The sequence below is a fragment of the Phyllobates terribilis genome, unplaced genomic scaffold, assembly GCF_046119375.1.
Source record: "Phyllobates terribilis strain yellow unplaced genomic scaffold, ASM4611937v1 Scaffold_565__1_contigs__length_1073536, whole genome shotgun sequence".
Classification (NCBI taxonomy): Eukaryota; Metazoa; Chordata; class Amphibia; order Anura; family Dendrobatidae; genus Phyllobates; species Phyllobates terribilis.
The window spans coordinates 742,009-769,616 of record NW_027363325.1 but is presented as its reverse complement, the minus strand read 5'-3'; the positions used below and the strand labels follow the sequence as shown (position 1 = coordinate 769,616).

General features: G+C 51.7%; 1 protein-coding gene across 1 annotated transcript; it reads right to left on the bottom strand.

The window, feature by feature from the left end:
* Positions 1-27,608, bottom strand: LOC141233118 (protein kinase C-like 1). The gene is made up of 2 exons (XM_073667865.1): positions 27,518-27,608; positions 1-258 (listed from the first exon to the last, which is right to left on the bottom strand). The coding sequence occupies exons 1-2, from the start codon at positions 27,521-27,523 to the stop codon at positions 1-3; spliced, it is 264 nt and encodes an 87-aa protein (XP_073523966.1). The 5' UTR covers positions 27,524-27,608.

Sequence of the window (27,608 nt, the reverse complement as noted above, 5' to 3'; positions counted from 1 at the left end):
TCACCTTACGCTGTCGATGTTCAGGCAGCCGCACATGTCAATCAAAGCCTCGAGGCTGCCGCCGGACAGATACTCCGTGATGAAATACGCCAGCTTCCGAGACTGCTGTGCGGTATAGAGGTGACATAAGAATGGGCAGTCTCGGGCCGCGAGGAGTATCCGCCGCTCTCTCATAAGGATGTTTTCCTTCACCTTCTTTTTCTTGATCATTTTTACAGCCATAAAGATGTTTCGGCTGGGGACTGATGTCAGGACCACCTGAAGAAAGAAATAGGGAATGCTTAGAAAATGTGTATGGGAGGTGGAGAACAGCTGGTTTATCACTGCACAAGAAACGGGTGGGCTGAGTGGTGAGAGAGTCTGATGGTAATGTGGCGCCCCTGAGGGTTCTGTCGCCACAGGGGTACTGCATCTCTTTAATGAGGTGTGGTATCTCCTCTCCGAGGTAAGGATTAGTGTTGAGCCACCCCCGTAGTCTTCGAGTTCGGTTAGTCGAACACCCGTATGTTCGCCGAACTGTTCGACGAACTGTTCGACAAACACCTTCGAAAACCATTAAAACCAATAGCAGGCAAAAAAAAACACATAGAAACACATAGAAAACACCTTCAACGGTGTCCAAAAGCTGACAAACTGCTCAGAAGACATAACTAACACATGGAAAAGTGACAAGTACATATAGTCATGCGAAAAGAAAAGAGGTGGAGGAGTAAAAGGAGGGGGAGACACAGATATAGGCATGTCATGCCCTTCTAAAACCAAAAAAGTGCGAAGCCGACACGGCCAGTCCGTTCCTGCCCGTGCCACCTCCGTGTCGCCGGGTTTGTGCCAGAGCCGAGGTGGACCCTGACGGCCAGACCCCCTCTCCCAATACTGGTGCCTGTCCGCTGGTGGGTCGAGCCCCCCCGCGGTGGGGGGGGAGGGGGGAGTAACATCTGCAGAAGAAAGACCATCTTCCAGCCAAACTAAGATGTCGACTTCTTTTCGTGGACAATGTGATAAGATCCCTTTCTTACGGACATGCCCATCGCTACAAATTCCAGATGAGGCACAAAAACAGCAGGTGCTTCAACGGATATCAAGTGCTCCTTCAAGTGGGCTCTCCTCCACCTCAACTTCAACATCACAAATACTCCAGTCCTCAGAGGTGTCACCCCAATCGCACTTGCTTCCTCACAGCTCCCAAGTCTCCAGCTGCCCGTCTGAGTATGGGGTAACACAGATGGTTGAGTCTGCACAGCTGTTTACTCATACTATAGCCTGGGAAACGGAGGTCTGCTCCAGAGCTTCGGTTAATCCAGACGAGGAAATGATCTGCACTGATGCCCAGAATCTTTATAAGTTGGATCCAGGACCTGATGAAGAAGGTTCTGAGCATAATGTAGACCCTCGTTCCCAAACTGTAACTCCTGTTGGTGGAGACAATGATGAAGACGATGATGAGACTCAAATATCTGATTGGAGCGACAACTTGACTTTTCGGTCAGGGCAGGAAGAGGTTGGCTCTGAGGACGACGGGTGTGAGAACACACAGGGTGATGATGACGAGGTTGGAGATCCCACTTCCTGTCAACCCACAGTCAGCTAGTCGATGAGGTCAGCAGAGGAGGTGGAGGAGGATGTGACTAGCCCAGGGGATAGGGATGACTCGGTACCCGGGCCTTTGCCTGGCTTTGGGGATGTCGCGGTGGTCAGCTCCCTGGCCCGTACCCTGGGGTCACTCTTTAAAAGGGTGGATAATTGTTAATTTTATAAGAGTTCGTGACGCCACCTGTGGTATCTGGTGAGAAGCACCAGCGCTGCAGCAGTCCACTGAGGCCCGTGATAAGGCAGCTCGATGGTATAGCTCCCCACAGGTGGAGCTAGGTCTCAGGGCAGCGTATGCAGGGGGAATGCAGCACAGGCAAGACCCAGCTGGGTCAGAGCAAGAACGGGAATGGACACGGTAGTCACTTCAGTACCTTTTACTGGTGGAAATTCAGGCACATCCCGGAGCACTGTAGGGTGAAGGGTGCATATCAGGATCCTCCCCAATGAGCGGGTGTAGGGCCTCCTGTTTCTTGCCTCTGCGTAGTAAGTTTCTGACCTGCCTGGAGCTAGGCCTAACTTTGTCTCTGTCCTGCGCTGGCTGACCTTGTGGTAGGGCCTTCTCTTGGAGTTCACGCTCCCAGTATGCGGGGCCTAAGCGTCTCCTGGCTCTGTTACGTATCAGCACCTTAGCGATCCTGGGACTTGTAGTTCTCCAGGGATTCCAGTTATGCCTTACTGGGTCATAGAGATCCCGGTAAGCTCGGATCCGGTGTCCGGTAAATGCTTCGGGGTGAGCTGGTTAAGCTCCTCTGCCCCTTATGTACTAACTCGCCACTCGCCTTCGGCCTACTCGGGCCCTCACTAGGCTATACACACTAACGGCAGCTTGCCGCGCTTCACCGATCTTATGGCGCCGGCACACCTTAAGCTCTAACTGGGCTCCCTGAATCTAGCGAGCAGGAGCCTCGTGCTCCACTGCTGAACTATTAACTGAGTTCTCTAGACTAGACTGAGCTCCACTGCAGACTGACCTCTCTTAGGCTTCTCTACTGCAGGAACTCTTCAGAAGAACTGAACTGCCTAGCTCCACCTTCCCTATTTATATCCCTAACGGGCTCCCTCTGGTGGTCTGAGGTGGAAGGTGGAGATGTGTGAATGTTTATGGGGGCCTCTTGTGGAGGGTTCCATCAATGCACTCTTCTAGGATCTGTGATACCAAGAGCAGCGGGGCATCACAGATGCTATTGATGATTAGGTTAGGTTGCGCCTTCCTGGACAGAGACGTAGTACTGGAAGCACGTCAACAACTGCATCCTCAACCACAACTCTGCCTCTGACCACAAGTCGTAGTGGCTCTTCAGGTCGCATGGGCTCTAAGCCTTGCATAGCCTGGGCATTTTTTCAGATCGATAAGGATGACCCAACTCGTGTTATCTGTAATATTTGTCACCAAAAGCTAAGTAGAGGCCAAAAAATCCATAGTTTGAGTACTTCATGCATGTACCATCACATGGATATGAAGCAGAAGTTACAGTGGGAAGCTCACTGTGCTACAATGCGGCCTAGCGGGCCGGGCCAACCACTGTCTGCCCCATCTTGTGCATCCGCAGCCTCTTCATCCTCTGTGACTGGGGGGACAGCAGTCACACATGTTTTTGGACGTAGACCTGCCACCTCTTTACCCGCAACAGCCAGTGTGATTGGCAGGTCGTCAGTTCATTGGGAAGTGGAAACACCTGCTGGTGTTGAGCGCTCTCCGACATCGAGAGTACCACCTTTGGATCAAGGCAACCTAACATGTCCGCCTGCATCTTCCTCACAGACCGGCAGTTTGCCGGGGACACCCTACTCAACCCCGTCTAAGCACAACAGCCAGCCCTCGGTTCCTCAGATGTGGAAAAGTAAAAGACCATTTCCTCCTAGCCATGACAAAGCTAAGAGGTTGAATTTCACCATCTGCAAGCTGTTGGCTACAGAAATGCTGCCTTTCCGCCTGGAGGACACAGAGGATTTTCAAGACCTTATGTCCGTCGCAGTGCCCCAGTACCAGATGCCCAGTCGGCACTACTTCTCAAAGAAAGGTGTGCCTGCTCTCCACCAGCATGTCGCACACAACATCACCGCTTCTTTGAGAAACTCTGTGTGTGACAGGGTGCATTTCACCACAGACACTTGGACAAGTAGGCATGGACAGGGGCATTACATGTCGCTGACTGGGCACTGGGTAACTATGGTGACAGCAGGACAAGGGGCTGCTGTCCAAGTCTTACCATCCCCACGAGTTGTGCGTCAATCCTCTTTATCTCGAAGTTCCTCCACTGCTTCTGCCTCCTCAACCTCCTCTCGGTCCTCCACCTGCACCCAAAGCCTGTCTGGAAATGCCACCTGCTTTCTAACTGCACAGAAAGAATCCTGCACACCTCCTTACTATGCTGGCAGCAGGGCTCAATGGCATCAGTGTTCACTTTGAAATGTCTGGGAAATGTGAGTCACACAGCTGAGGAGTTGTTGTCAGCTCTGGAGACCCAGTTTCATGAATGGTTGTCTCCACTGGACCTGAAACCAGGGAAGGCCGTGTGCGACAATGCTGCAAACCTGGGTGCGGCCCTTCGCCGGGGCAATGTCACACACGTGCCTTGTATGGCTCACATGTTGAACCTGGTTGTCCATCAATTTTTAGCCCACTATCCCGGACTAGATGGCCTTCTGCAGACGGCACGGTCGCTGTGTGCTCACTTCCGCCGTTCGCATCCCGCAGCTCAACGACTTACATCTCTACAGAAGTCGTTGGGCCTGCCAGTTCACCGGCTGAAATGCGATGTGCCGACACGGTGGAATTCAACTCTGCACATGTTGCAGCGACTGTGGCAGCACCGACAAGCCCTGGTGCAATACGTTCTGACGTATAGCCTGGGCCAACGAGATCCAGAGGTGGGGCAAATCACGCTGCAGGAGTGGTCTCAGATCAGGGACCTATGAAGTTGACGCGCCCCCTGGGCCGTGGGGTACCCGGAGCCGGGCCGGTAGACGCTGGGGGTTGTAGTCACTGTGGCGGTGACCCAGGGCGGTCAATCCAAGGGTAATTTGTATATATGGGTTTTATGATGTCCGACTACGCCACCTCTGGAGTGCGGCAAAAGGGGCCGCTGCTGCGGAACAGTCCTCTGAAGCTGGTGGTTTTGCAGCAATGGTATTATTACTCCCCACAGGAAGAGTGTAGCTTCAGGGCAGTGTGGGTGGATGATGGTAGTTGTAGGGCAGGGAGTCAGTAATGAACACAGAGTCCATGTGATGCAGTCCCAAGATCTTTACTCACAGTTGTTGCAGTCCAGATTACAGGTACCAGAGCAATCTCCCCCGTTGTGCTGTGCATACTCAGTGAGGGGCTCAGTCCACCCCCAGATAGCTCTGGGGTACTTAGCAGGACCCCCTTCTGTGTGTCCTTTCTCTGGCCTTCTCCCTGCACCTCACACCCAGTGACACTTCTATCCGGTATCCTCGGGCCTTGGCGGGCGACGTGTGTTCCGTCCCCTGGGTCCTATGTGGCTACCTTCTTAGTGAGACTGGTGTGGACTTTGGCCTGCAGTAAATGAAATGCTGCAGCCTCCGGTTTCTAGTTGAGCCTTGCTGTTTCTCCGCTAGTTGAGGGACCGGTTCCCCTTATCTGGCCTGACCCCTCTACCTCCTGGTAGCAGCGGGAGTACAGGTGGCCTTCTGCATGGCCCGTACCCCTAGGGTCCCTTCGGTTCCTGGAGCCTTCCTGCTCCCACTCCTCTCTTCTCTCCTTCAGTCCTGGGCCTCCCAGGCTAGGCCCGCCTCCGGCGCAGAGCCTCTGCTCCTGTCACTTTTCCTCCTCTGACTGGCTTGCTCTTTCTAAGATGGCTTCCTATTTATACTCTCCCTGTCATGTGCTCCCCTAAGCTGCTCCCCTAAGCACCCACTATATAGGACCCTCCCGCCAGCTAGGGACCTGGGACTGTGCTCTCCCTTAGGAGTAATCTCACCCTACACCCACTGCGGGTATGTGTTGGATGCAGGTGTTAGGGTCCCGAGCCATACTCCTTCCTTACCTGAGGGTGAGATACCACACCTCTGGGTGAGATGCAGTAACTCTGTGGCGACTGAACCCTCAGGGGCGCCACACACCCTTCTGCACAGTTTTGAAATGGCTACGAAGATGTTTAGTGCCGACGACGATGCCATTATTAGCATGACTATTCCGGTTATTTACATGCTGGAGCACACATTAAACAGAATTCAGAGTCAGGTGGTGGGACAAGAGGAGGTGGAGGAAGTAGAGGATTGGTTTGCGGAAGGGATAACATCTCCAAGGTCCAGACGGTTGGCAGCACCAAGGCAGCAGGCATGGGAGGGTGGGGGAGAGGGATTAACCAGGGCGCATGGTAGCAGCCAAACTGTTGAGGAAGGTGCAGGAGCCGAGGAAGAAGTGGAGGACGAACTGGCGATGGGCATGGAAGACTCATCAGAGGAGGGAGACCTTGATCACATTTCTGTTGTGCGAGGTTGGGGGGAGAGGGCAGAGGAAGGAAGCATGATTGTTACCTCGCTACCAACACAACAAGGACTTTGTCCTCCTGGATGCGCAAGACACATGAGTGCCTTCTTGCTGCACTACCTGCAACATGACCCTCGGATTGTCAGAATTCGAAGTAATCCCGACTACTGGGTTGCCACACTCTTAGATCCCCGGTACAAAAGTAAATTTGCCGAAATAATTCCTGCCATAAAAAGGGATTTACGCATGCAGGAGTATCTGCAGACTCTGTTGCAGAATCTTACATGCGCTTTTCCACAAAACACCAGTGGTGCACGTAGTGAATCTCACAGCTCTAACTTGCCAACCGTGGGACTGTCGAGTCTTCATCACTCAAACCGTAACAGTAACACAGTATCTACTGGTAACAGCAATTTTGTGGAATAGTTTCACCACTTTTTTAGACCATCCTTTGCAAGGCCACAGGAGACAAGAAGTCTGACACATAGTCAACGCCTAGAGAGGATGGTACAGGAGTATCTCCAAGTGAACATCGAAGCCATGACTGTCACTGGACTCTTGTTCATTTTGGGATTCCAATCTGGAAAAATGGCTGGAGCTCGCCACTCACGCCTTGGATATCTTGTCATGCCCTGCAGCCAGCGTTCTCTCTGAACGTGTGTTCAGCGCTGCTGGTGGTGTGCTGACAGATAAGCGCACACGGCTGTTCACTGAGAATGTAGACAGACTCACGTTCATAAAGATGAACAAATCATGGATTCGCAAGGACTTTTCTACCCCTGTGTCATCCTGGGGAGACTAAAAGCTTGAGGATTTCGTAAAATCACCTCACCAACCATTTTAAGCAACTGTGGGGCAATTGATGCCACTTAACCCTAGAACGCATGACCATAAAAATCTACACTTTCACATACCTGGGACCTTTCAGGCCCGTGTGCAAATAACATGGAATAACTCAAACTCAAATGACAAACAACTATATACATGAAGAATACCTAGAGTTTCAAAATTCTAACTGAAGTAATCTTGCAGAAAATAGAAAACAATTAACAGGGCGGGCCTGCGAGGCCCCAGGTATGCGTTCTAGCGTTAAGTGGTGTCTGTGCCACAATTTTGGGAAAAAATGGAGACTCTTTTTTGAGTCCCCTTGCTGTGTCTTACGTGACGTTGGCATCGTCAATTCCAGGTGGGTTGGGTCGCTCCCCCCCCCCCCTTTTAACTGTGAGAAACTACATACATTATGGCTTGGGGTAACACAGATGGTTGAGTGTGAAGAGCTGTTTACTCAGAGGTCTGCTCCAAAGCTTCTGTGTCTGCTAGTCAGCGTAGAATTTTTAACTGCATCTAGCCTAGGCAATACTTTGGGCGTAGTAGCCCAGCTGCGAAGCAAGCTGCACCGCCTGTGTATCTAATAAGAATTTTTAAATGCATCTAGCCTAGGCAGACTGTGGGGACCCCCAACCAAACCCAGACGCTCAGCCCCCCTACCGCCCCCCTTTCCTTGACGATACAATAATGTAACTCTTACAACTGGATGGGTGAGGATCGGTCACAGCTTTATTAACTCTTTATACTCATTCCATTAGAAAGGCATTTTATTTCTAAAATAATTCAGCTTGTTGCAGCATGCCCTGGGTCTCCACTCTGGCAAGTTGGCCAACAAATGTAACTCTCCAACATGTCCTTTCTATTTCCAGGCCACGGAGGATCCTGCGTACTCGTATGCAGGACTCTGACCCCCACCCATCACTCTTAACGCTTGTTCCACTCCGTCCTGGAGTCCTGACAGGAATATGTCTAGTCCAATATCCATTAAGTGAACACCGTCGGGCCGTATGAGGCCTGCTTTATCTCCTTCCAGTTGTCGGTGTCGTATCACTACACCGCCTCTGTCGCTTCTAAATTTTGCCATCCGAATATTTATTACCCGCCTTGTCCGTTCGATGGCCGTGATGTCTCGCGCACCTTGCCACACCGCTATCGGCACAATCTCTGACCATACTATAGCTAGTTTTGTGAAAAATTCTCTGAAGCGCTCAGTGTCTAGTTTCATTATTGCCATTAGTTATGCGCTCTTGTGATGACCTAGGTCGTTTCCCCTGGCCTGTATAACTAAGATGACCAGACCTCTTGCCTCTCTCCCTACCTTGATTACCTCCATTAGTACCTGTGGCCATAGCAGGCCTCTAATACCTCTGCAGTTGAAATATGTGTTATGAAACTCTAATTTCCTCCCGCCTGGGTGGACTTTCGCCCTTTTTTCTGCCCAATATATATACGAGTGGCCTATCACCCACACTGTTGACTTAGCGTCACCTGTAGAAGAAACAAACCACGTTAGGATAACAAGTCCGGTCTTATGTATCTCGCCAAACACGTGGACGCCATCTCCCTATCCTCTGAACTTCCGTTTCTGACAGTCCTGCTCTTGCTGCTTCCGTGGCCGCGGCTATGCGGAATGAGTGTGTCCCATAATCTTTGGGGTGATTCCCTGCGGATGTTATGCATTTATTAAATATAGCTTGGAACTGGTATCTTGATAATGGCATTCCATCAATGTGTGATAGGAAGAAATTACTTTGTGATCTGATGGTTATATATGTTTTTACTATTGTTACCCGACTCAGTGTACCGTTTGTGGGTTGTAGAAGTACCCAAGTGCCCCTGCCTGCTGGAACCGTTTTCGATTGGCGTATGCGTAGACGTATAGCATTATTGGCTATGACTACGTCCTGGTGTAATAAGCCTCCACTGGTGGTAATTTTGGATTGAGGGACTAATTCGCTTATACATAGCGCCCCGAAGAAGGCGATCGCAAATGCAGTAGACAGTAGTGTTGCTTCAAATTGTGAGTGTCATGTTAATGGTGTTAGGGATGTGATGTGAGAAATCAGTTTTACTGACACGGGATGGGACGTCTACACTCCTGACTTGGCTGACCCCTTTTCCACCCTTTTATGGATTGTCTGATGATGAATCTCTTTGTCACATCTCCTCAATTCAGTAGTTGGAAGTGAAATGCTACTCCGGTCAGACACCGCTGCGCTGACGCCCCTGAAAAGCCCCTCATCATTAGCTGGTGGAGAAATTCTATGGTGACTTGTAATCTGGCTTGTTCACATTGGTCAACCCGTCTGCCTGCTACTAGTCGTGTCCACTCTTCCCATGCCTTACCGTATGCTTGCCACGTCGACGGGGCAACTGACGCTCTGATTAATGGCATCAACTATTCGCCACTAGATCCCATAGGGAGGGTGGGCAACTGTTGCCCGATGGGTGGGCGCTGGGGAGGAGCTCTGTGAAAATCTGCCAATTGAATTGTGATAAAGCGTTAACAGCAGCTTTAGACCCCTCAGCATCGTGGCTAGCGCGGACCCATACATTGTGTTTTAGGCACAGGAATGCTAGCCGGCGTAGTTGGCCTAGCACTGGGAGAGACGATAATGCCATCTTATTAATGCAGTGCTCTAGGCTGGTGTTTTTTGTTATGAAGCGTATATTTTTGTTAGCCAGGCGCGCGCCCCATATTTCTATTGCTACCACTATTGGGAAGAAAAATTATTTTCCGGGCTAGATGCAGCTAAAAATTATTATTAATTTCAAAGCTGGTGGAGCTTGGTATAGATGGCCTAATACAATGATTACCACACACTACTGCTATGCCCAAAATTATTTTCCAGGCAAGATGCAGCTAAAAATTATTAGTAATTTGAAAGCTGGTGGAGCTTAGTATAGATGGCCTAATAGATTGAGTACCACACACTGCTACAGGCCCAAAAGGTTTTACTTGGGTAGGTGCAGTAAAAAATGAGTATTACATACACAGGTGGTGTAGCTTGCAACACAGATAGGCTACTCCACTGCCTAACACACTGCAATAGGCCCAAAGGATTTGTTTAGCTAGATATAGCCAAATGCTGTCAAAAACACTTTCACAGCACTGGCACAGACCTGCCTGGCAAAAAGTGATAGGAACTGATGTAATCTAACCCTCAAAAGGGCTGCAATTACAAACTAGTCCCTACTCCCTAAACCTTTCTGTCTATTTAAGAGAAAATTTGCTTGCAATTCAGTTACACAATATAGCGCTAACAGCAGCAGCAGTGAGAAAATGGTGGCGACGGGGAAAATGGCTGGGTCTTACAGGGCAAGGACATGTGACATACACAGCCAATGACACATGCCCTTGCTTGTGTGAAAAAAAGCAGTTCGCTCCGTGTGTGCGCTGCTGATAGATTGCACCTCCCCACTGTAAATGCGGGAAAGAGAAAAAAAAAATGGAGATCTTCATTATTCCTGCAGAGATCCATCCCCTGCCCCTCCCCCCACCCCGCTGTACACTCAAACTGTGTATTAACATTATCAGCATTACTGAGAAAAAATCCAGTTATGATTTGGGTGCACGAACAGTTATCGAACGTAACCTCGAACAGCCGGATTTTTTTCAAATCGTTCGGGTTCGTCGAACGGCTCGAACACCGCCCAAAACCACTCGAATTTGAGATTGGCGAACAGTTCGATTCGAACACCGCTCATCTCTAATGGTCACATGCCGACTAGACATGCGTGGCCTCATTCTATACAAATTACTTGAGTGAGGCTGGTCACGTTTAGTTGGAATGTGGCCAGAAATATGAAAATCTCATACTTGGACTCACATGACCTTTCAGGATTCTCCTGTACTGGAGGAAAGGTGAAAGTGTGCAGTGCATGCGCTGCGAGTATTCAGAAGTCTGCAGTCACCTAGAGTTCTTCCGACTTTATTCACAAACCTGGACAACCCTTTTAATTATACAATTAAGTACTGTAGCATGCCCAATCCTAACAGCGTGTAATATACTCAATGTCAGGATTCAGCTCTGCTAGCTGGGTCCAGCAGACACCACATGACCACTCGTATGTGATTTTCATACTTACGGTTATGTGACAACTAGCCTGTAGGCTGTAGTTTTTGACTGAAATTGAGAGAATTAGGAAGAGTAGGTAGTCACGTGACTGTCAAAAAGCAAATCGTAGATGAGCGGTCACATGACTACTATTCAAACTGCATGAGCGGTGTGTGTGGGGGGCGCCAAACTGAATTCCTGCTCCGGGTGCCGGAAAACAGATCTGCCTCTGTGCTAAGCTTGCAGATATGGTCAGAAGGTTCTGTAAGACATTGCTCTATAGATCAGATATTCTTCCAAAAACAAACCGCCTGGAAGCCTCCTTGTCAGATTTATGCTTAAGAACTAATTATATTTTACTTTAAATATTTCTAATAAAGAAAATAATCAATACAGTAATTATAATCCATAATATTCCAATATGTTATATTACTTGTGATACGTCTGATATAGTCTAGCTTTAGTAAATCATGTTTTGTTTCTGTAAAGGAAATCAAGGCTGAGCCTGCAGATATTGTTAGAAAGTTCTGTACCATGTTATTCTATGGATAAAATGTACTCACAGAAACCAGGTGTCTGGAGGTCTCCTGCAACAGACTTATCCTTGAGAACTAAGAATTGTAATGTTTAATCTGAACATGCATGGAAACTTTGTTACTGTGAGCCAGAACTTTGGTTTAGATACTGCACTCTCTGTAACAGAGTAGGTCCCTCTCTCATTCATAGGGGTCCTGTATACACAATTTATGTCTCATCTCCATCTCTGAACTGTAACTATTATTCAAAATACATTTTTCTCTCATTCTAATCACCTGTGAATATGGATGTTTTGCTTGGAATACAGATTTCCATGTCATTTCATTATATTGTCTGGGCGTGCGTGGAAACTCCATGTGACGCGCCCCCTGGGCCAGTGTTGTTTGGGGGATACCCGGAGCCGGATCAGATGGGGGTTGTAGTCTCCGAGTGACGGTGACCCGGTCCGTGCCCAGGGTGTCAAGCTCAGTGTGTGGCAGTCCTACAGATGTTGCTGGATGTTCTTTCGTGTCGACTACGCCACCCGTTGATTTGCGGTCAATACGGCCGCTGCTGCAGCAGGGTCCGCTGAGGCTGGTGGTGTGTGTGCAGCTTCTGGTGGTATAACCCCCAACGGGAGGGGTATAGCCTCAGGGGGTCAGTTGTAGAGGGTGGTGGTTGTGGTGGTGCAGTGAGGATGGTATTAAGACTCAGAGTCGGGCTGTGCAGTTCAGGGTGTTTACTTACTGCTGTTGTTCTGGTCACTCCGGCCTTGAGTGACCGCCCGAGCCGTGCTGCGTCCACCAGGTCCTGGACTCGGCCAACCCCCAGGTAATTCTGGAGCGTGATCCTGAGCTCCCTTTCTGACGTTCCTTTTCTCTGGCCTTCCCCACCAGGGATCCACCTATGTCCAGCTCCCTCGGGTCTCTTGGTGGGTACACCTCCTCTGGGTTCCCTGACCCTATACTTGGTCTGCCTTTCGGGTGGATATAGTGGGGGGTCGTGGCAGATCCTGCCCACAACCTCCGGTCTCTGGCTGAGGATTAGTGCCCTCCACCAGCTTGGGATCCGGTACCCTTGTGCCAACCCTTCACCCTGTTGCTTGTATTTGGGCTCTTGGGGTTCCCTCTTCTTCCCCTCTGGGTCCTTCTGACTCCTCTCTCTCTTCCTTCTTTCAGGACTGCTTGACCCTCTACAACAGACTGACTAGTAGCTGTCTGCCTGTCTGACCCTGATCTAAGATGGTTCCCACCTTATATACTCCCTCTATGTGTGAGCTCAGGTGACCAGCACCCAATGAGCTCCTAGCTTTACCCAGACTGCTCCCCCTATCTGCCCCTACACTACTGGGATGTTCCACCCCCCTCCCACTCCAGCCAGGGACAGACACTATCGTACCTGCACATAAACTGGTGGGAGTACCGTTGATCTGTCCCCCGGAAATGGGATGTATGTAGTGTATGCAGCCTACTGAGCTCAGTTCCACACTCCATCCTTACCCGGGAGTGGAATACCACACCTCTGGCTTGAGGTGCAATACCCCTGTAGCAGCCGAATCCTCAGGGTGCTACATTCCCCCCTGGTAAATCACAGCACGTCCTCGGGCTGTAAGAGAATAAACATCCAAAACATACAAATTTTTTTCCATAAAACATAAACATATAAAACAGTATATATATCAGCATAAACTTTTCATAAATAACATTCTTGTTCCTCCGGCCACGGTGCAACTTGTGACCGGGTAAAGTGCGACAGTCTCTTCAAGAAAAACAACAGTTTCCTATAAAACCGGTAGGGGGCGCCTTAGAAAGCGCAACTATATACAGGGGAAAGTATGGCCGCTCTCAGTCCTCGGCCAGGTATAAGGAAGGAATGACCGCTCTCAGTCCTCGGTCAGTTGGATTAAGGGAAATACGGGTAACAGTTTAAGCTTGTCCCAACGGGGACATATTTAAAGCAGCAACAGTTCACTGTACCCCGGCGGGTAACTATTTACAGTCTCTTTACCGTACTTTAACGACGGCGTCCTCCTGCTCCTTCTTTATCTTCAGACCCGTCCGGGTCCTCTTGCTCCTCCTCACACCGTAGCTCCTCCTCCGTCAGCCGGTGTACATGGAGGGCGTAGGGTCCTTTGGCACACTTGTGCCGGGTGAACGTGACCTCGTCCCCTACGTACAGGTCACGACCTCTGTGTCCCTCCGGCAGATGGCTCTCTACGTCTCTGCGGGTTACAAAGACGTCGCCGGGGGTATGATGGTCTCTTATGAAGCCCCACCCATGCTGCAGGTTGAATTTAATCACAGTCCCGGTGGTACGGGGACCATGAGCTGCACGGGGGTTCCTCCTGGTCCGGCTCTTCTGCCCTGCGCTCTGTTCTTGCAGCCGCTGCTCTCGGATCCGCCTCTCTTTCCGTTCTCGCTCGAAGTCTGCCAACTGCTGGCGGCAGCACTCCACTCGCTCTGCTGCAGCTGCCCGCGTTTCTTGAGTGAACCCCATGAGGTCTCCTCCGGTGGGGTTCCACTCGAATTGTGCTTCTTCTAGCGGGAGCGGGGTTCTCCTGACGGGCTTCGGAGCCGGAATCAGAGGCTCGCACAGGGGCCTTGCTCTTCGGAGTTCCAGTTGGTAGTACTCCTGGGGCCATACAAAGGGCTGCCCATCCGGGCACGTGTGCTTGGCAAATAGATCTTCGCCCAGGTGCGGCACTCGAGATGTTGAGGGCGCGTTGATGGTAGCGGCGCCCGGGTTGACCAGGCCTTGCGACCAGGCTTGGGGCACCCTAAAGGTAAAGGGCACTGTAAGGACGGCGGCGCCCGGGGGTACTCGGCCCTGCGACCAGGCTGGTGGCTCCGCGGAGGTAGGGGGCGCTGTTGGAATTGCGGCGCCCGGAGGTACTAGACCTTGCGACCAGGCCGTTGGTATTTCCTGTTTGGTCGCGCTCAGGGTCGAGGCGTGTGACGTCACAGGGGTCGCGGCCGCGGCTTCTGCTTGAGGCCTAGTCCGGCACGGTGACGATGCAGCGACGGGCACGGCAGGGGGAATTTCGGGCTCTGCGACGGGGAGCTGGGACAGGTACACGGTTTCTCGGCTCGGGGTAGAGACGTCCCCTTTACCTGCCTCCGTCCGTTCAGCTCCCTCCTCGGCGCCGTCTCCGGCCTTCACTCCTCCTGCACCATCCTCAGAGGCGGTCTGTCTCCTCGTCTCGGGTGGCGTGCTCCGCTGACGGGTTCCGGTCTGCTGGGCCATCTCACGGCTCCACTCCGTCAGCGTGTCTTGCTGCACCTGGGCCATCCTCCGTGCGAGGCCCTCCAGCGCGGTCTGTGCACACTCCCGGTCTCGGGGGAGCTGTGCCAGGATCTCCACTAAGCCTAGTGGGGTTGTTGCTTGCAGCAGGCTCCTGACCACTGGGTCGGTGCTGCCTGTCTCTCCCTCCATCTCCAGGTACGCTTTCTCCGGAGTCCTCTCCAGACTTCTTGTCTCCGGGTGCGCTCTCTCCAGACTCCTCCAGGCTGCACCCATCTTCGTTCTTTTGTTCAGTCTCCGCCCACATTGAGGGTGGTCCCGGGGCAACTTTGTGATTGTCAGTTCCAGGGGCAGTTCTCTTACGCTGATGGACACTTCCAGCATCACAGTCTCTGTTGGTGGGCGCGGTTTCCGCTTTTGGCGCCATTCTTCGACCTGGCCCACGATGGGAGGTGGCCTCTTGCCACCCTCTGGCACGCCCATAATGGCGTCCGCTCTTCCAAGGCGGGAAATCTTTGGAAATGGCGGGAAAAAGCTGCAAATGGCGGACAACCGGCGGGAAACGACCTGTGATGGGGTCCGTTGGCGGGGACCCTCCGGAACCGGCGGGAGACTTCTTTTTAAGGTAACGGTGAACTTTTCTTCAGGCACGCAGTACCCGGTTGTTGCGGGCACGTTATCCTGCCGACTACGCCAAAGTTGACGCGCCCCCTGGGCCAGTATTGTTTGGGGGATACCCGGAGCCGGATCAGATGGGGGTTGTAGTCTCCGAGTGGCGGTGACCCGGTCCGTGCCCAGGGTGTCAAGCTCAGTGTGTGGCAGTCCTACAGATGTTGCTGGATGTTCTTTCGTGTCGACTACGCCACCCGTTGATTTGCGGTCAATACGGCCGCTGCTGCAGCAGGGTCCGCTGAGGCTGGTGGTGTGTGTGCAGCTTCTGGTGGTATAACCCCCAACGGGAGGGGTATAGCCTCAGGGGGTCAGTTGTAGAGGGTGGTGGTTGTGGTGGTGCAGTGAGGATGGTATTAAGACTCAGAGTCGGGCTGTGCAGTTCAGGGTGTTTACTTACTGCTGTTGTTCTGGTCACTCCGGCCTTGAGTGACCGCCCGAGCCGTGCTGCGTCCACCAGGTCCTGGACTCGGCCAACCCCCAGGTAATTCTGGAGCGTGATCCTGAGCTCCCTTTCTGACGTTCCTTTTCTCTGGCCTTCCCCACCAGGGATCCACCTATGTCCGGCTCCCTCGGGTCTCTTGGTGGGTACACCTCCTCTGGGTTCCCTGACCCTATACTTGGTCTGCCTTTCGGGTGGATATAGTGGGGGGTCGTGGCAGATCCTGCCCACAACCTCCGGTCTCTGGCTGAGGATTAGTGCCCTCCACCAGCTTGGGATCCGGTACCCTTGTGCCAACCCTTCACCCTGTTGCTTGTATTTGGGCTCTTGGGGTTCCCTCTTCTTCCCCTCTGGGTCCTTCTGACTCCTCTCTCTCTTCCTTCTTTCAGGACTGCTTGACCCTCTACAACAGACTGACTAGTAGCTGTCTGCCTGTCTGACCCTGATGTAAGATGGTTCCCACCTTATATACTCCCTCTATGTGTGAGCTCAGGTGACCAGCACCCAATGAGCTCCTAGCTTTACCCAGACTGCTCCCCCTATCTGCCCCTACACTACTGGGATGTTCCACCCCCCTCCCACTCCAGCCAGGGACAGACACTATCGTACCTGCACATAAACTGGTGGGAGTACCGTTGATCTGTCCCCCGGAAATGGGATGTATGTAGTGTATGCAGCCTACTGAGCTCAGTTCCACACTCCATCCTTACCCGGGAGTGGAATACCACACCTCTGGCTTGAGGTGCAATACCCCTGTAGCAGCCGAATCCTCAGGGTGCTACACATGCATGAGAGAAATTTACATTTATATACTTCACCCTTTTGCAAGAAGGCCGACCCACTGCTCATTCCTAGAGGTTTCTGTAGAAGTTTTTTTTATATCTTAGCCTTATCTATACCTTTTTTAATTGTAAGTTTATTCTAAATTAACCTCCATTTTATTCAATTACCTATGAAGACCTGGTTTGTCCAGAAGTCTGCACCGACTTCTGCTCTCAAGCTCATCCAGTGGCCAGTATCATTATGGTATGGCATCCATTGGCCAGTATCATTATGGTATGGCATCCAGTGGCCAGTATCATTATGGTATGGCATCTATTGGCCAGTATCATTATGGTATGGCATCCATTGGCCAGTATCTTTATGGTATGGCATCCAGTGGCCAGTATCATTACGGTATGGCATCCAGTGGCCAGTATCATTACGGTATGGCATCCAGTGGCCAGTTTCATTATGGCATGGCATCCAGTGACCAGTATCATTATGGCATGGCATCCAGTGGCCAGTATCATTATGGTATGGCATCCAGTGGCCATCATCATTATTATACACACTATAATCCTCCCAATTTGCATCAAGATAACAGAACAGTAGTGTTGCGCAGACGTGCTTGGATAAGGTGTCATCTGAGCATGCTCGGGTGCTAACAGATTATCTTTTGCGTGCTCTAATAATATGTTCACACCGCCGCGGCTGCACACAAACTGGCAAGCCCAGCATGTATTGCGGCGGTCTAACAGCCGTGAGACATGCAGCCGCGGTGACGCAAACATATTTTTCAAGCACGCCGAAGATACTCTTAGCACCCGAGAATACTCGGATAACGCCTTATCGGAGCACGTTAGCTTATCACTACAGAACAGATCTGAACAGTGCTCAGGATTCTCCTCACCTAGCACCCTGCCGAGAATAATAAATGCCTGTAGCCAATTTCCAAAAGTGCCTCCTACATTGCTCACCCTCCACCTCCCTATGCTTTTTCCCTGCTCCCACATTTCAGTGATGAAACACTCAAGAGGCAGTAAAGTAGATATAGCTGCAGTTTTCCTTTTCCAAATATTTTTAACTTCCATTTTTTAAATGAGGCCCTAATGGTCCTTGAAAGCATACACACACGCTCCCAAGTCAGACTTTGTTGCAGACGGACAAGCCTATTTTTGGTAACAGTCTCTGCTGCCACTGGCCAAGTCCCAACACATCCTTCCGCATCATCAACCCTAACAGACCATGCTGCTACAGGCCCCTCACACTGTTGTCCCAACTGCAACACCCGGTGGCCTAAAAGATGTACTCAGGTTACCGTACGTGAGGTGTGAAAGCGTGTAACTGGCATGTCTCACCGGAGGTCATCACCACAACCCACTAATGGTCCATCCTAACTGACTCTGGGCACTCTGAGGACCTGATGCAAAGTATCTTCTGGATTAACGACCTCTGATGAAGCCTGCAATAATGAAAAATAATAATAATAAAGTAAACTCTTCTGCATTGCACTGAATGACCAGCAGGTGGCAATGAAGTCACAACATTAACTAGCCCCCTATTGTAGAAAACCTAAACACCATCAGGTGGCGCTGAGGCTTCATGAGAACGCGCCACCCCCAAACTTAAAAGGCTTTTCCACTATTCAGACAACTTCTCAATCACTGTTTCCCCTCAGTAAAATAATAACTATTCTACTCTGTGCCATTCCAGCAGTGTCAGCACTGGCTCTCCCGGGGTCCGCAATCCCTGCGGCCAATCAGAGGTGTCAATGTGGCACCCCAGGGGTCTGGTTGCCACAGTAATAGAATTATTATGTCTGAGAGCAAGTGGGAGGTTTCTCTGGTCAGGAGCCCTAAGCATGCAACACTGCCCGCCCAGACCTGGGAGGGGAGGAATCTGCCCTTATAAACTGGGTCTGGGGCGGGATTAGGTGAGTCAGAGCTTGGAGAGGGAAAGATACAGCAAGAGCTCTATAGGAGCAGGATTGAGTGCCAGAGGCTGGAAGCTAGATAGCTCACCTTGGCTGAAGACACTAAACTCGGACACGGAGTCCGAGGCTGTGGGGACATCCAGGTCCAGCAGCAGAATCCAACCGGCAGGGGATTCCAGGTCCTCTGGCCTTAGAAGCCCGGAGGCACGGTCACAAGCAAGGGACCAGCACCGCCGTCGTGGAGCGGAGGCTAACAGAAGGCCCCAAGTCACCGGCCATACGGGTGAGCACCACACGGTATACTCAGGGACGTGGGCTATTTCTACCCGCATAGAGCAAGGTAGCCAGGAAAGAGTGCAGATAGACGGGGAGGCCTACAATTCCACCTGGCCAGGGGGAGATCCTGCTTGCTCACAGACTGACCAGGCCTCTACTGCTAACCAGTACTCCCGGGAGGGTCTGCTCTATACCATCAGTAAAGACCCTGAACTGCACCACACGTCGCCGCACCAACACCTTAGTACTGGGACGTTCACACCATCACTCCCATCATCCACACTAGCTGCCCTGTGGCGTAGTCGGACATTTGTTATTACACTAAGACTGCCACTGGTTTGACCACCCTGAGCCACGGACCGGGTCGCCGCCACACTGAGACTACCACAACTAGCATCCCACCAGAGGCCCGGCTCCGGGTTCCCCATGCGGCCCAGGGGGCGAGTCAACTTTGGCGTAGTCGGCAGGATTTCGTGCCCGCAACCACCGGGTACTGCGTGCCTGAAAAAGACTTTTGTACTTACCTGTGGTGAAGTTTCCCGCCGACCGGAGTAGTTTCCCGCCATCGGACGCCATCTTGGGTCGTTTCCCGCCATCTTCTGCAGTCTTCCCGCCATCCGCAGCCACTTCCCACCATCGGACGCCATCTTCGGGACGCCGCACGGGAAGAAGAGGGACGTGGACGCCGAAAGCGCGCGAGAGCCGAAGCTCCACCCCACGCACTGACGCTGCGCAACGTCCTGGAAGGGAGGAAGAGCGACGCTGACGTCATCGAAGTGCGACGCCAGGTCCTCTACCCCGACGATTGACTGCGGAGCCGCGGCCTACGGAAGAAGAGCATCGCAAGGTAGGCCACGGTCCACTAGGGGGGTAGAAGGATGTTGGATACCGAGGGGAGCTCCACCGCCACACCGGCCGCCAGCGCAACCGCTGCAGCGGTCATGCCATTCACCATGCCCTATATCCCGGGGGCAACCTGGCTACCCCAGTACTCAGGGGAGTCACATACCCTAAGTGACTTTAGGGAAAGATTGGATAGCCTCTTCCAGGTATACCCCCTCACGGAAGAGCAAAAAGTAAGCATCCTGGAGGCCCAGTTAATCGGGGCAGCCCAAAGGGAGGTAAAGTCCTGGTCACCTGGGAAGAAGAGGACTGTCAGAGAAATACTAGCCCGGCTGAAAGACACATTTGATACCCGAACCTCAGCCAAAATAAAGCTCAGATTTTACGGGTGCAAACAACGGGCACATGAAAGTATAAGACTATGCTCTAAACCTACAAGAGGCCCTGAGAGCCATTAAGCAGGCAGACCCTGACAGCGTGGGAAATGAAGACAAGCTGTTGACCGAACAATTTATTGAGGGTCTACTGTGCAATGCCCACCGAACCCAGTTGCGGGCAATGGCCTTACAGGACCCTGACCTGGACTTTGTACAGTTCAAGGACAGAGCCATCCGGGTGCTCGGAGAACCGGCACCAGGTGGCGCTGTGACCCACAGGTGCCCTGCTATCACTTATCACCAGGACGCGGCGCCCTTGTCTGCAGGGCCTGTGGGAGCTGATGCGCAGGCTTTGAACAATAACCCGACTACAGACCTGCACCATCAGGTCCAAGAGCTGACTAAGAGCGTTGCCGCGCTAACCAGAACTGTGCAGTCTTTACAGGTCTCTTCTCCAGGAAAGATCCAGCTGGCATCTGGACCGGAGGACGTCCCGTGGCGCCGACTGAGGAGGACCCCATCGGCCAGAGGGAGACCCAGCGACAGGTACAACGAGGACGGACGACCCATCTGTCGCCACTGCAATCAACCCGGACATATGGCAATGTACGGTCATTTAAACGGGCACAACCTGGGGTAGAAGGCCAACCCCCAGGCCTAAGATCATCAGGCCCATCGAACTGGCGTGACAAGTACGTAGGGGGATGTCCGGTCTTGCCTGTGGTACTGGACGGCATTCCTATGAGTGCCCTACTGGACACCGGGTCACGGGTCACCACCATCTCGTACGTGCTCTTCAAGCAGTACTGGAATGACTCGGACATAACCGGCTACCCAGATGACGACCTGAGCATTATCGCCAGCAATGGTCAGCCCATGCCACAGATAGGATTTAAAGAAGTGAACATCAAGGTCGGTAAAGTTGAACTGCCGGCACAAGGACTGATCATTGTGGACATTGACCGTCGCTAGAGTCACCCAAAAATAACCCTAGGTACTAACGTAATTGAAAACTGTCTTGCAGAGGGGATTCTTATTTTGCAGCAGGTTGCCAAGAACGCCAGTTCCAGCCAGCAGCGTGTGCTCCAAAAAGAGATCCGGGCACTGATGAAGCAGCAACAAGTGGAACTATCTGGTGGTGAGATAGGTAGCGTGAGAATGTGTGACCCGTTCCCTATTGCCATGCCCCCAAAAAGTGAGATGATGATTTGGTGCCGGGCAGCTATTGGTCTAAGAGGTAGAGACTACCAAGCAATGGTAGAAACCGTCTACTCAGACAGTAGGCCCACCATTTTGACAGCACGGGGGGTGGTCGATGTACGTCATGGGAGGGTGCCCGTCCGCATCATAAATATCGGGGAGAGAGAAGTATACCTGCCCCGGTATGCCACGCTAGCCAAATTGTTCACCATAAACCAGAACTCTGTACAGGCCGTGGAACCCTTGCCTCCATCTCAACCAGAGGAAGGTAACGGCTCAAAGAAACCAATGGAGGACTGGTGTCAGCAACTGCATTTGGGTACTGACTCCACTCCCTCACACCAAAAACAGGGAGTCTACCGGGTGGTTCAGGAGTACGAGAGAGTGTTTAGCAAACACCCGCTAGACTTTGGGCGAGTAAAGGGGGTAGAACATCACATCCCCACGGCAGACCATCCTCCCATAAAGGAGAGTTACCGACCCGTACCCCCTGCACACTATCAGCACGCCAAGGGGATGTTAAAGGACATGAAGGAGGCTGGGGTAATTAGGGACAGCTGTAGCCCCTGGGCAGCTCCACTAGTCTTAGTGAAAAAGAAAGACAACACCATGAGAATGTGTGTAGACTACAGGAAGGTCAACCATATCACACACAAAGATGCGTACCCGTTACCAAGGATAGAAGAGTCCTTAGCTGCATTAAAATCTGCTAACTTCTTCTCTACTTTGGACCTCACTAGCGGGTACTGGCAGGTTCCTGTGGCAGAGGCGGACCGGGAGAAGACCGCATTCACCACCCCAATGGGTCTCAGCAAATTTAACTGTATGCCGTTCGGGCTCTGCAAGGCACCAGGAACCTTCCAATGGTTGATGGAATGCTGTCTGGGACACCGGAACTTTGAGACGGTCCTATTATACCTGGACGATGCCATCGTTTATTCCAAGACTTACGAGGACCACCTGAAACACCTGGCAGAAGTGTTTGATGCCCTGGCAAGCTACGGCCTAAAGGTGAAACCCTCCAAGTGTCACCTCCTGAAACCAAAGGTGCAATACCTGGGACACGTGGTGAGTGCTGACGGAGTGGCTCCCGACCCCGATAAGATCACCGTGATTAAAGACTGGCCAAGACCCTCCAGCATAAAGGAAGTGCGGCAGTTCCTCGGGTTGGTAGGCTACTACCGAAGATTCATTCCCGGTTTCACCAAAATGGCAGCCCCTATGCAGGACCTCCTGATAGGTCAATCTCGGAAAGCCAAAAACCAGAAGCCGCCCTTCAGGTGGGAAAAGCTGGAAGAGGAGTCCTTCTGCCAGCTGAAGATGGCCCTCACGGGGGATGAAATCCTGGCGTACCCTGATTACAACCAGCCCTTTATCCTCCACACGGACGCAAGCAACATCGGGCTAGGAGCCGTACTGTCCCAGATCCAGCAGGGGAAAGAACGGGTAATCGCTTACGCCAGCCGAAAGCTACGGCCCACGGAGAGGAACCCTGATAATTATAGCTGATTCAAGCTGGAGTTCCTGGCAGTGGTGTGGGCAGTGACCGAACGTTTCAAGCATTACCTTGCCTCTTCCAAGTTCACCGTGTACACGGATAACCCGTTGACACACCTGGACACTGCAAGGCTCGGTGCCCTGGAGCAGAGATGGATGGCCCGCCTGTCCAACTATGAATTCACCATCAAATACCGGGCGGGACGCTCAAATGCCAACGCGGATGCCCTGTCTAGAATGCCAAACTTACCGGATGTAGGGGAAGATCCAGAAGAAGTCGAGCTCCCTGCGTTCCACCGTCTTGGGATTACCCTGTATTCCCACCGTGTGAAGGGCAGGCGCTCTGTGACATTCAATCCCTTGCCCCACTACAGCTGGGCGGAAACGCAAGACAGTGATCCCGCAGTCCGTCTGGTGAAGGAAATGCTGACACAGGCCGATGCCCGTCTTGACCCAGACACTCCGGAGGAGACCAAGCAACTGTGGAAGGAGAAAAGTAAGCTGTTCCTCTACAGGGAGAAGCTGTGCCGAAGAATGGTTAATTCTCGAACACATGAGTTGACCTGGCAGGTAGTGGTCCCAAGACGAGACGCGGCTATGGTTCTGGAGGCATACCACAACGGAGCAGGACATTTTGGATGGAAGAAGCTGGAGTACTTGTTGCGTGAACGGTTCTACTGGGTAGGCATGAGAGGAGCCATCGAGAGGTGGTGCAGAGACTGTGGCCCGTGCAACCTAAGAAGAAAGGACCGTGCCAGCCAGAAGACTCCCCTGCAGCCCATCATCACCAGACAGCCACTGGAACTGGTAGCCCTGGACCATGTGAAACTGGCTCCGAGCAGATCTGGGTATGTCTACGCCCTCACAATCGTAGATCACTACTCCCGGTTCCTGGTGGTGGTTCCCGTCAAGGACTTAACGGCTCAAACAGCAGCTAGAGCCTTCCAGCAGCACTTCAGCCGTCCACAAGTGTTGACAGACCAAGGACCAGCCTTGGAAGCAGAGGTCTTCCAGGAGTTCTGCAACCTGTATGGCTGCAAGGAGATAAGAACAACGCCCTATCACCCGCAGACCAACGGACTCTGCGAAAAGATGAACCAGGTGGTGATAGATCTGCTAAAAACATTGCCCCTGGAAGAACGCAGCCTGTGGCCTGAGAAACTGCCCGATCTGGTGGACCTGTACAACCACATCCCAGTAGGTACCACCAACTGTACCCCGGCTTACCTAATGAGAGCAAGACCTGGTAAGCTACCTATTGACATGGATATGGGAGTCCTGACGCCTGAGGACACCTCGCCAGAGGCAGACTGGGATACAGAACGGCAGCAGCAGTATCGGAAAGTACAGGAGAGCGTCGAGCGAAGTCTCTGTCAATCAAGAGAAAGGCAGGAGAGGACTTATAACCAACATGCTCCCGCTGTTCCCCTGGTACCTGGAGAGCAGGTCTTGAAAAGAAAAAGGCGGCTCCATAAGTTGGACGACCAGTGGAAAAAGGACCCGAACACCGTACTGCCCTCAAGCCACAATAATCCAAAGGTGTACGTCATCAGCAAGGATGGAGGAGAGACCACAGCCACTGTCTCCAGAGACCACCTGAAAAAGTGCCCCGAGAAGTTGCAAAACACGGATGAAGATCAGGAAGACCCTCAACCCGTAGAGGAAAAGGAGGAAATGATCAGCACCGTACTCTGAGACTTTCCCCGGTCCTGGACACAAGTAAACAACGCTATCGTGGTGCCCGTCCTCACCTTTCTCCAGCCAGCCCCTCAAGTTCCTACAGAAGACCAGGTAGAGCTGGAAGAGCAGCCAGCCCAGGAGGCAGAAGAGTCCACACCAGCAGCGCAGGAGGATCAACCCTCTGCTAGTAGTGAGCCTGCCATGCCCCTAGTGAGCCAAAGAGTGCGCAGACAGCTGCCCAGCTTACCCATAACACATCCTACACCCTGTAGTGCAGGACCAGTTAGTGAGCTCCGTAGGTCCACTAGAGTCACTAGAGGTCAGATGCCCGCTCGCTGGAAAATATAAAGTAATGCACTGTAAATTTACCTGTTTCTTGAAAATGTTTATGGTTTTTGTTGTTGCCTGTTATTAATTATGTTTCTCAGTTACCCTGCAGATTTATTTGGACTAACAGGTTATGGACGCTGGATAACCGAAACAATCTTGTAGATAGTTGCACACTGTGGCCGCAGAAGAGAAAACCTGTCTGGCGTGGCCTCCTTGCGGCCCAAAGTAGCTAGCTTCAGCCTTGCAGCCACGCCCAAGGCCAACGCAAGGGGTTTGCTTTGGACAGGTCCCCTACTTCGCTTAAAGCTTCACCTTGGGTGACATGGACACCCTCTTGTTTCACAAACTTCACCTTGGGTGATATGGACACCCGGTTGCGGACACGCCGTGACCTTTAAAGAACTAAAGCTTCTTGTAAATATGTTATTGTATTATCGTTTATACCCTTGTATTTATGTTTCTTTAAAAATGTGTTTAGTCCCGGAGTACTAAAATTTACTAGAGGGGAATGTGGCACCCCAGGGGTCTGGTTGCCACAGTAATAGAAATATTATGTCTGAGAGCAAGTGGGAGGTTTCTCTGGTCAGGAGCCCTAAGCATGCAACACTGCCCGCCCAGACCTGGGAGGGGAGGAATCTGCCCTTATAAACTGGGTCTGGGGCGGGATTAGGTGAGTCAGAGCTTGGAGAGGGAAAGATACAGCAAGAGCTCTGTAGGAGCAGGAGTGAGTGCCAGAGGCTGGAAGCTAGATAGCTCGCCTTGGCTGAAGACACTAAGGGACCAGCACCGCCGTCGTGGAGCGGAGGCTAACAGAAGGCCCCAAGTCACCGGCCATACGGGTGAGCACCACACAGTATACTCAGGGACGTGGGCTACTTCTACCCGCATAGAGCAAGGTAGCCAGGAAAGAGTGCAGATAGACGGGGAGGCCTACAACTCCACCTGGCCAGGGGGAGATCCTGCTTGCTCACAGACTGACCAGGCCTCTACTGCTAACCAGTACTCCCGGGAAGGTCTGCTCTATACCATCAGTAAAGACCCTGAACTGCACCACACGTCTCTGTGTTTCATCGCCGCACCAGCACCATTAGTACTGGGACGCTCACACCATCACTCCCATCATCCACACTAGCTGCCCTGAGGCAATACTTCTCCCGTGGGGAGTTATCCCATACTTGGCTGCGCTTACAACATCAGCCTCAGCGGCCTGCAGCACAGCGGCGGTCCCCACTGACCGCAATCCACGGGTGGCGTAGTCGGACATTTGTTATTACACTAAGACTGCCACTGGTTTGACCACCCTGAGCCACGGACCGGGTCGCCGCCACACTGAGACTACCACCCCCAGCATCCCACCAGAGGCCCGGCTCCGGGTTCCCCATGCGGCCCAGGGGGCGAGTCATCTTCACTCTCTCGTACTTTGGAGGAATTGACCGCTGCAGCTGCTCTCCCACTTCCTCCAGATGTCAATGTTGTCTGTAGGAGAGGAAAGTGAAGCCAGCGCTGAATGTCACGCCAAAGATGGCTGCCCTCCTATTATATAAATCTCACTATAACTCCACCAGCCTATCACATTCCTAGTTCCACATCCAACCTCCATATCAAACCCTGTAATAAACCCTTCATTACCTGGTCTTGTCAGGACCTCAATAAACCCAGCCTTTTTGAGGCCTACTTCTGTACGGCCATTAATAATGCACTGGTGTAAATAATGTGTGTGAGGTAAATGGTGTGGAAAACCGGATTGTAATCAAGCAATGATTTCTTCAATTGGACTGCAATGTCCTGAACCATACGACTTGTACCAGTCATGTGACTTATGCTGCCCCAGGACTACAGCCATATTGGCCAAAGCTGTGATATCACAGAGGCACATACCAGCATGTGGAAGCATGGCGACATAGCGATGACATCACAATGGCAGGTGCCGGAATGTGGAATCTATGACATAGCGATGACATCATAATGGCAGGTGCCGGAATGTGGAATCTATGACAACGATGACATCACAATGGGAGGTGCCGGAATGTGGAATCTATGACAACGATGACATCACAATGGGAGGTGCCGGAATGTGGAATTTATGACATAGCGATGACATCACAATGGCAGGCGCCTATATACACAGAAGCGCAGGTGAGAGGAGACACACGGAAGCTCACAAACCACAAGGAAGGCAAGAAGCATCGATTGGAGAATAGGGACAGGAGAAGCCAAGAAGAACAGAATAACCCGCTTCTTAGCCTTCACTGAGCCATGACAAGACTGAGCGGATGGAAGCGGAGGAGGAGACCCAGGACCCCGTCACATCCACCTGACTGATGAGAAAGGGGAGAAATTATGTAGATTATGTAGCAACATTACAACTATTCTTGTTACCCATAGCAACCAGTCAGAGCTCAGCTTTTATTAAAGGGGTATTCCCATCTCCAAAATCCTCTCCCAATATGTAGTAGGTGTAATAATAATAATATTAGATATCCATGCTTACAACCACCAGTTATCTAGTTGCTAGTGGTCGTAACCATGGATACCTAAGGTCCTGCAATGCCTGCACATGAGGAAAGAGACAGCGAAGCAGAAAAACTATTCTACATTTCTAATTGGAGGTTTTTGCTAATATTATTATTACACCTACTACATATTGGGATAGGATCTTGGAGATGGGAATACCCTTTTAATCTCTGATTGCTATGGGTAACTAGGAGAGTTTGTTGCTCAGCTTTGATGAGGGATGACAGATTTTACTAGACTAAGTGGATATCATTGGTGCAACCAGAGCAGCTGCACAGGGGGCTAATAGGTTAGGGGGTCACTCACCTTCATTTTGTTAATTCTGTGTATTGCTGTAGCAGTGCTGTGCGCGTATATTGATGCCGTGGGGCAGGGGCGTACATAGAAATCATCGGGC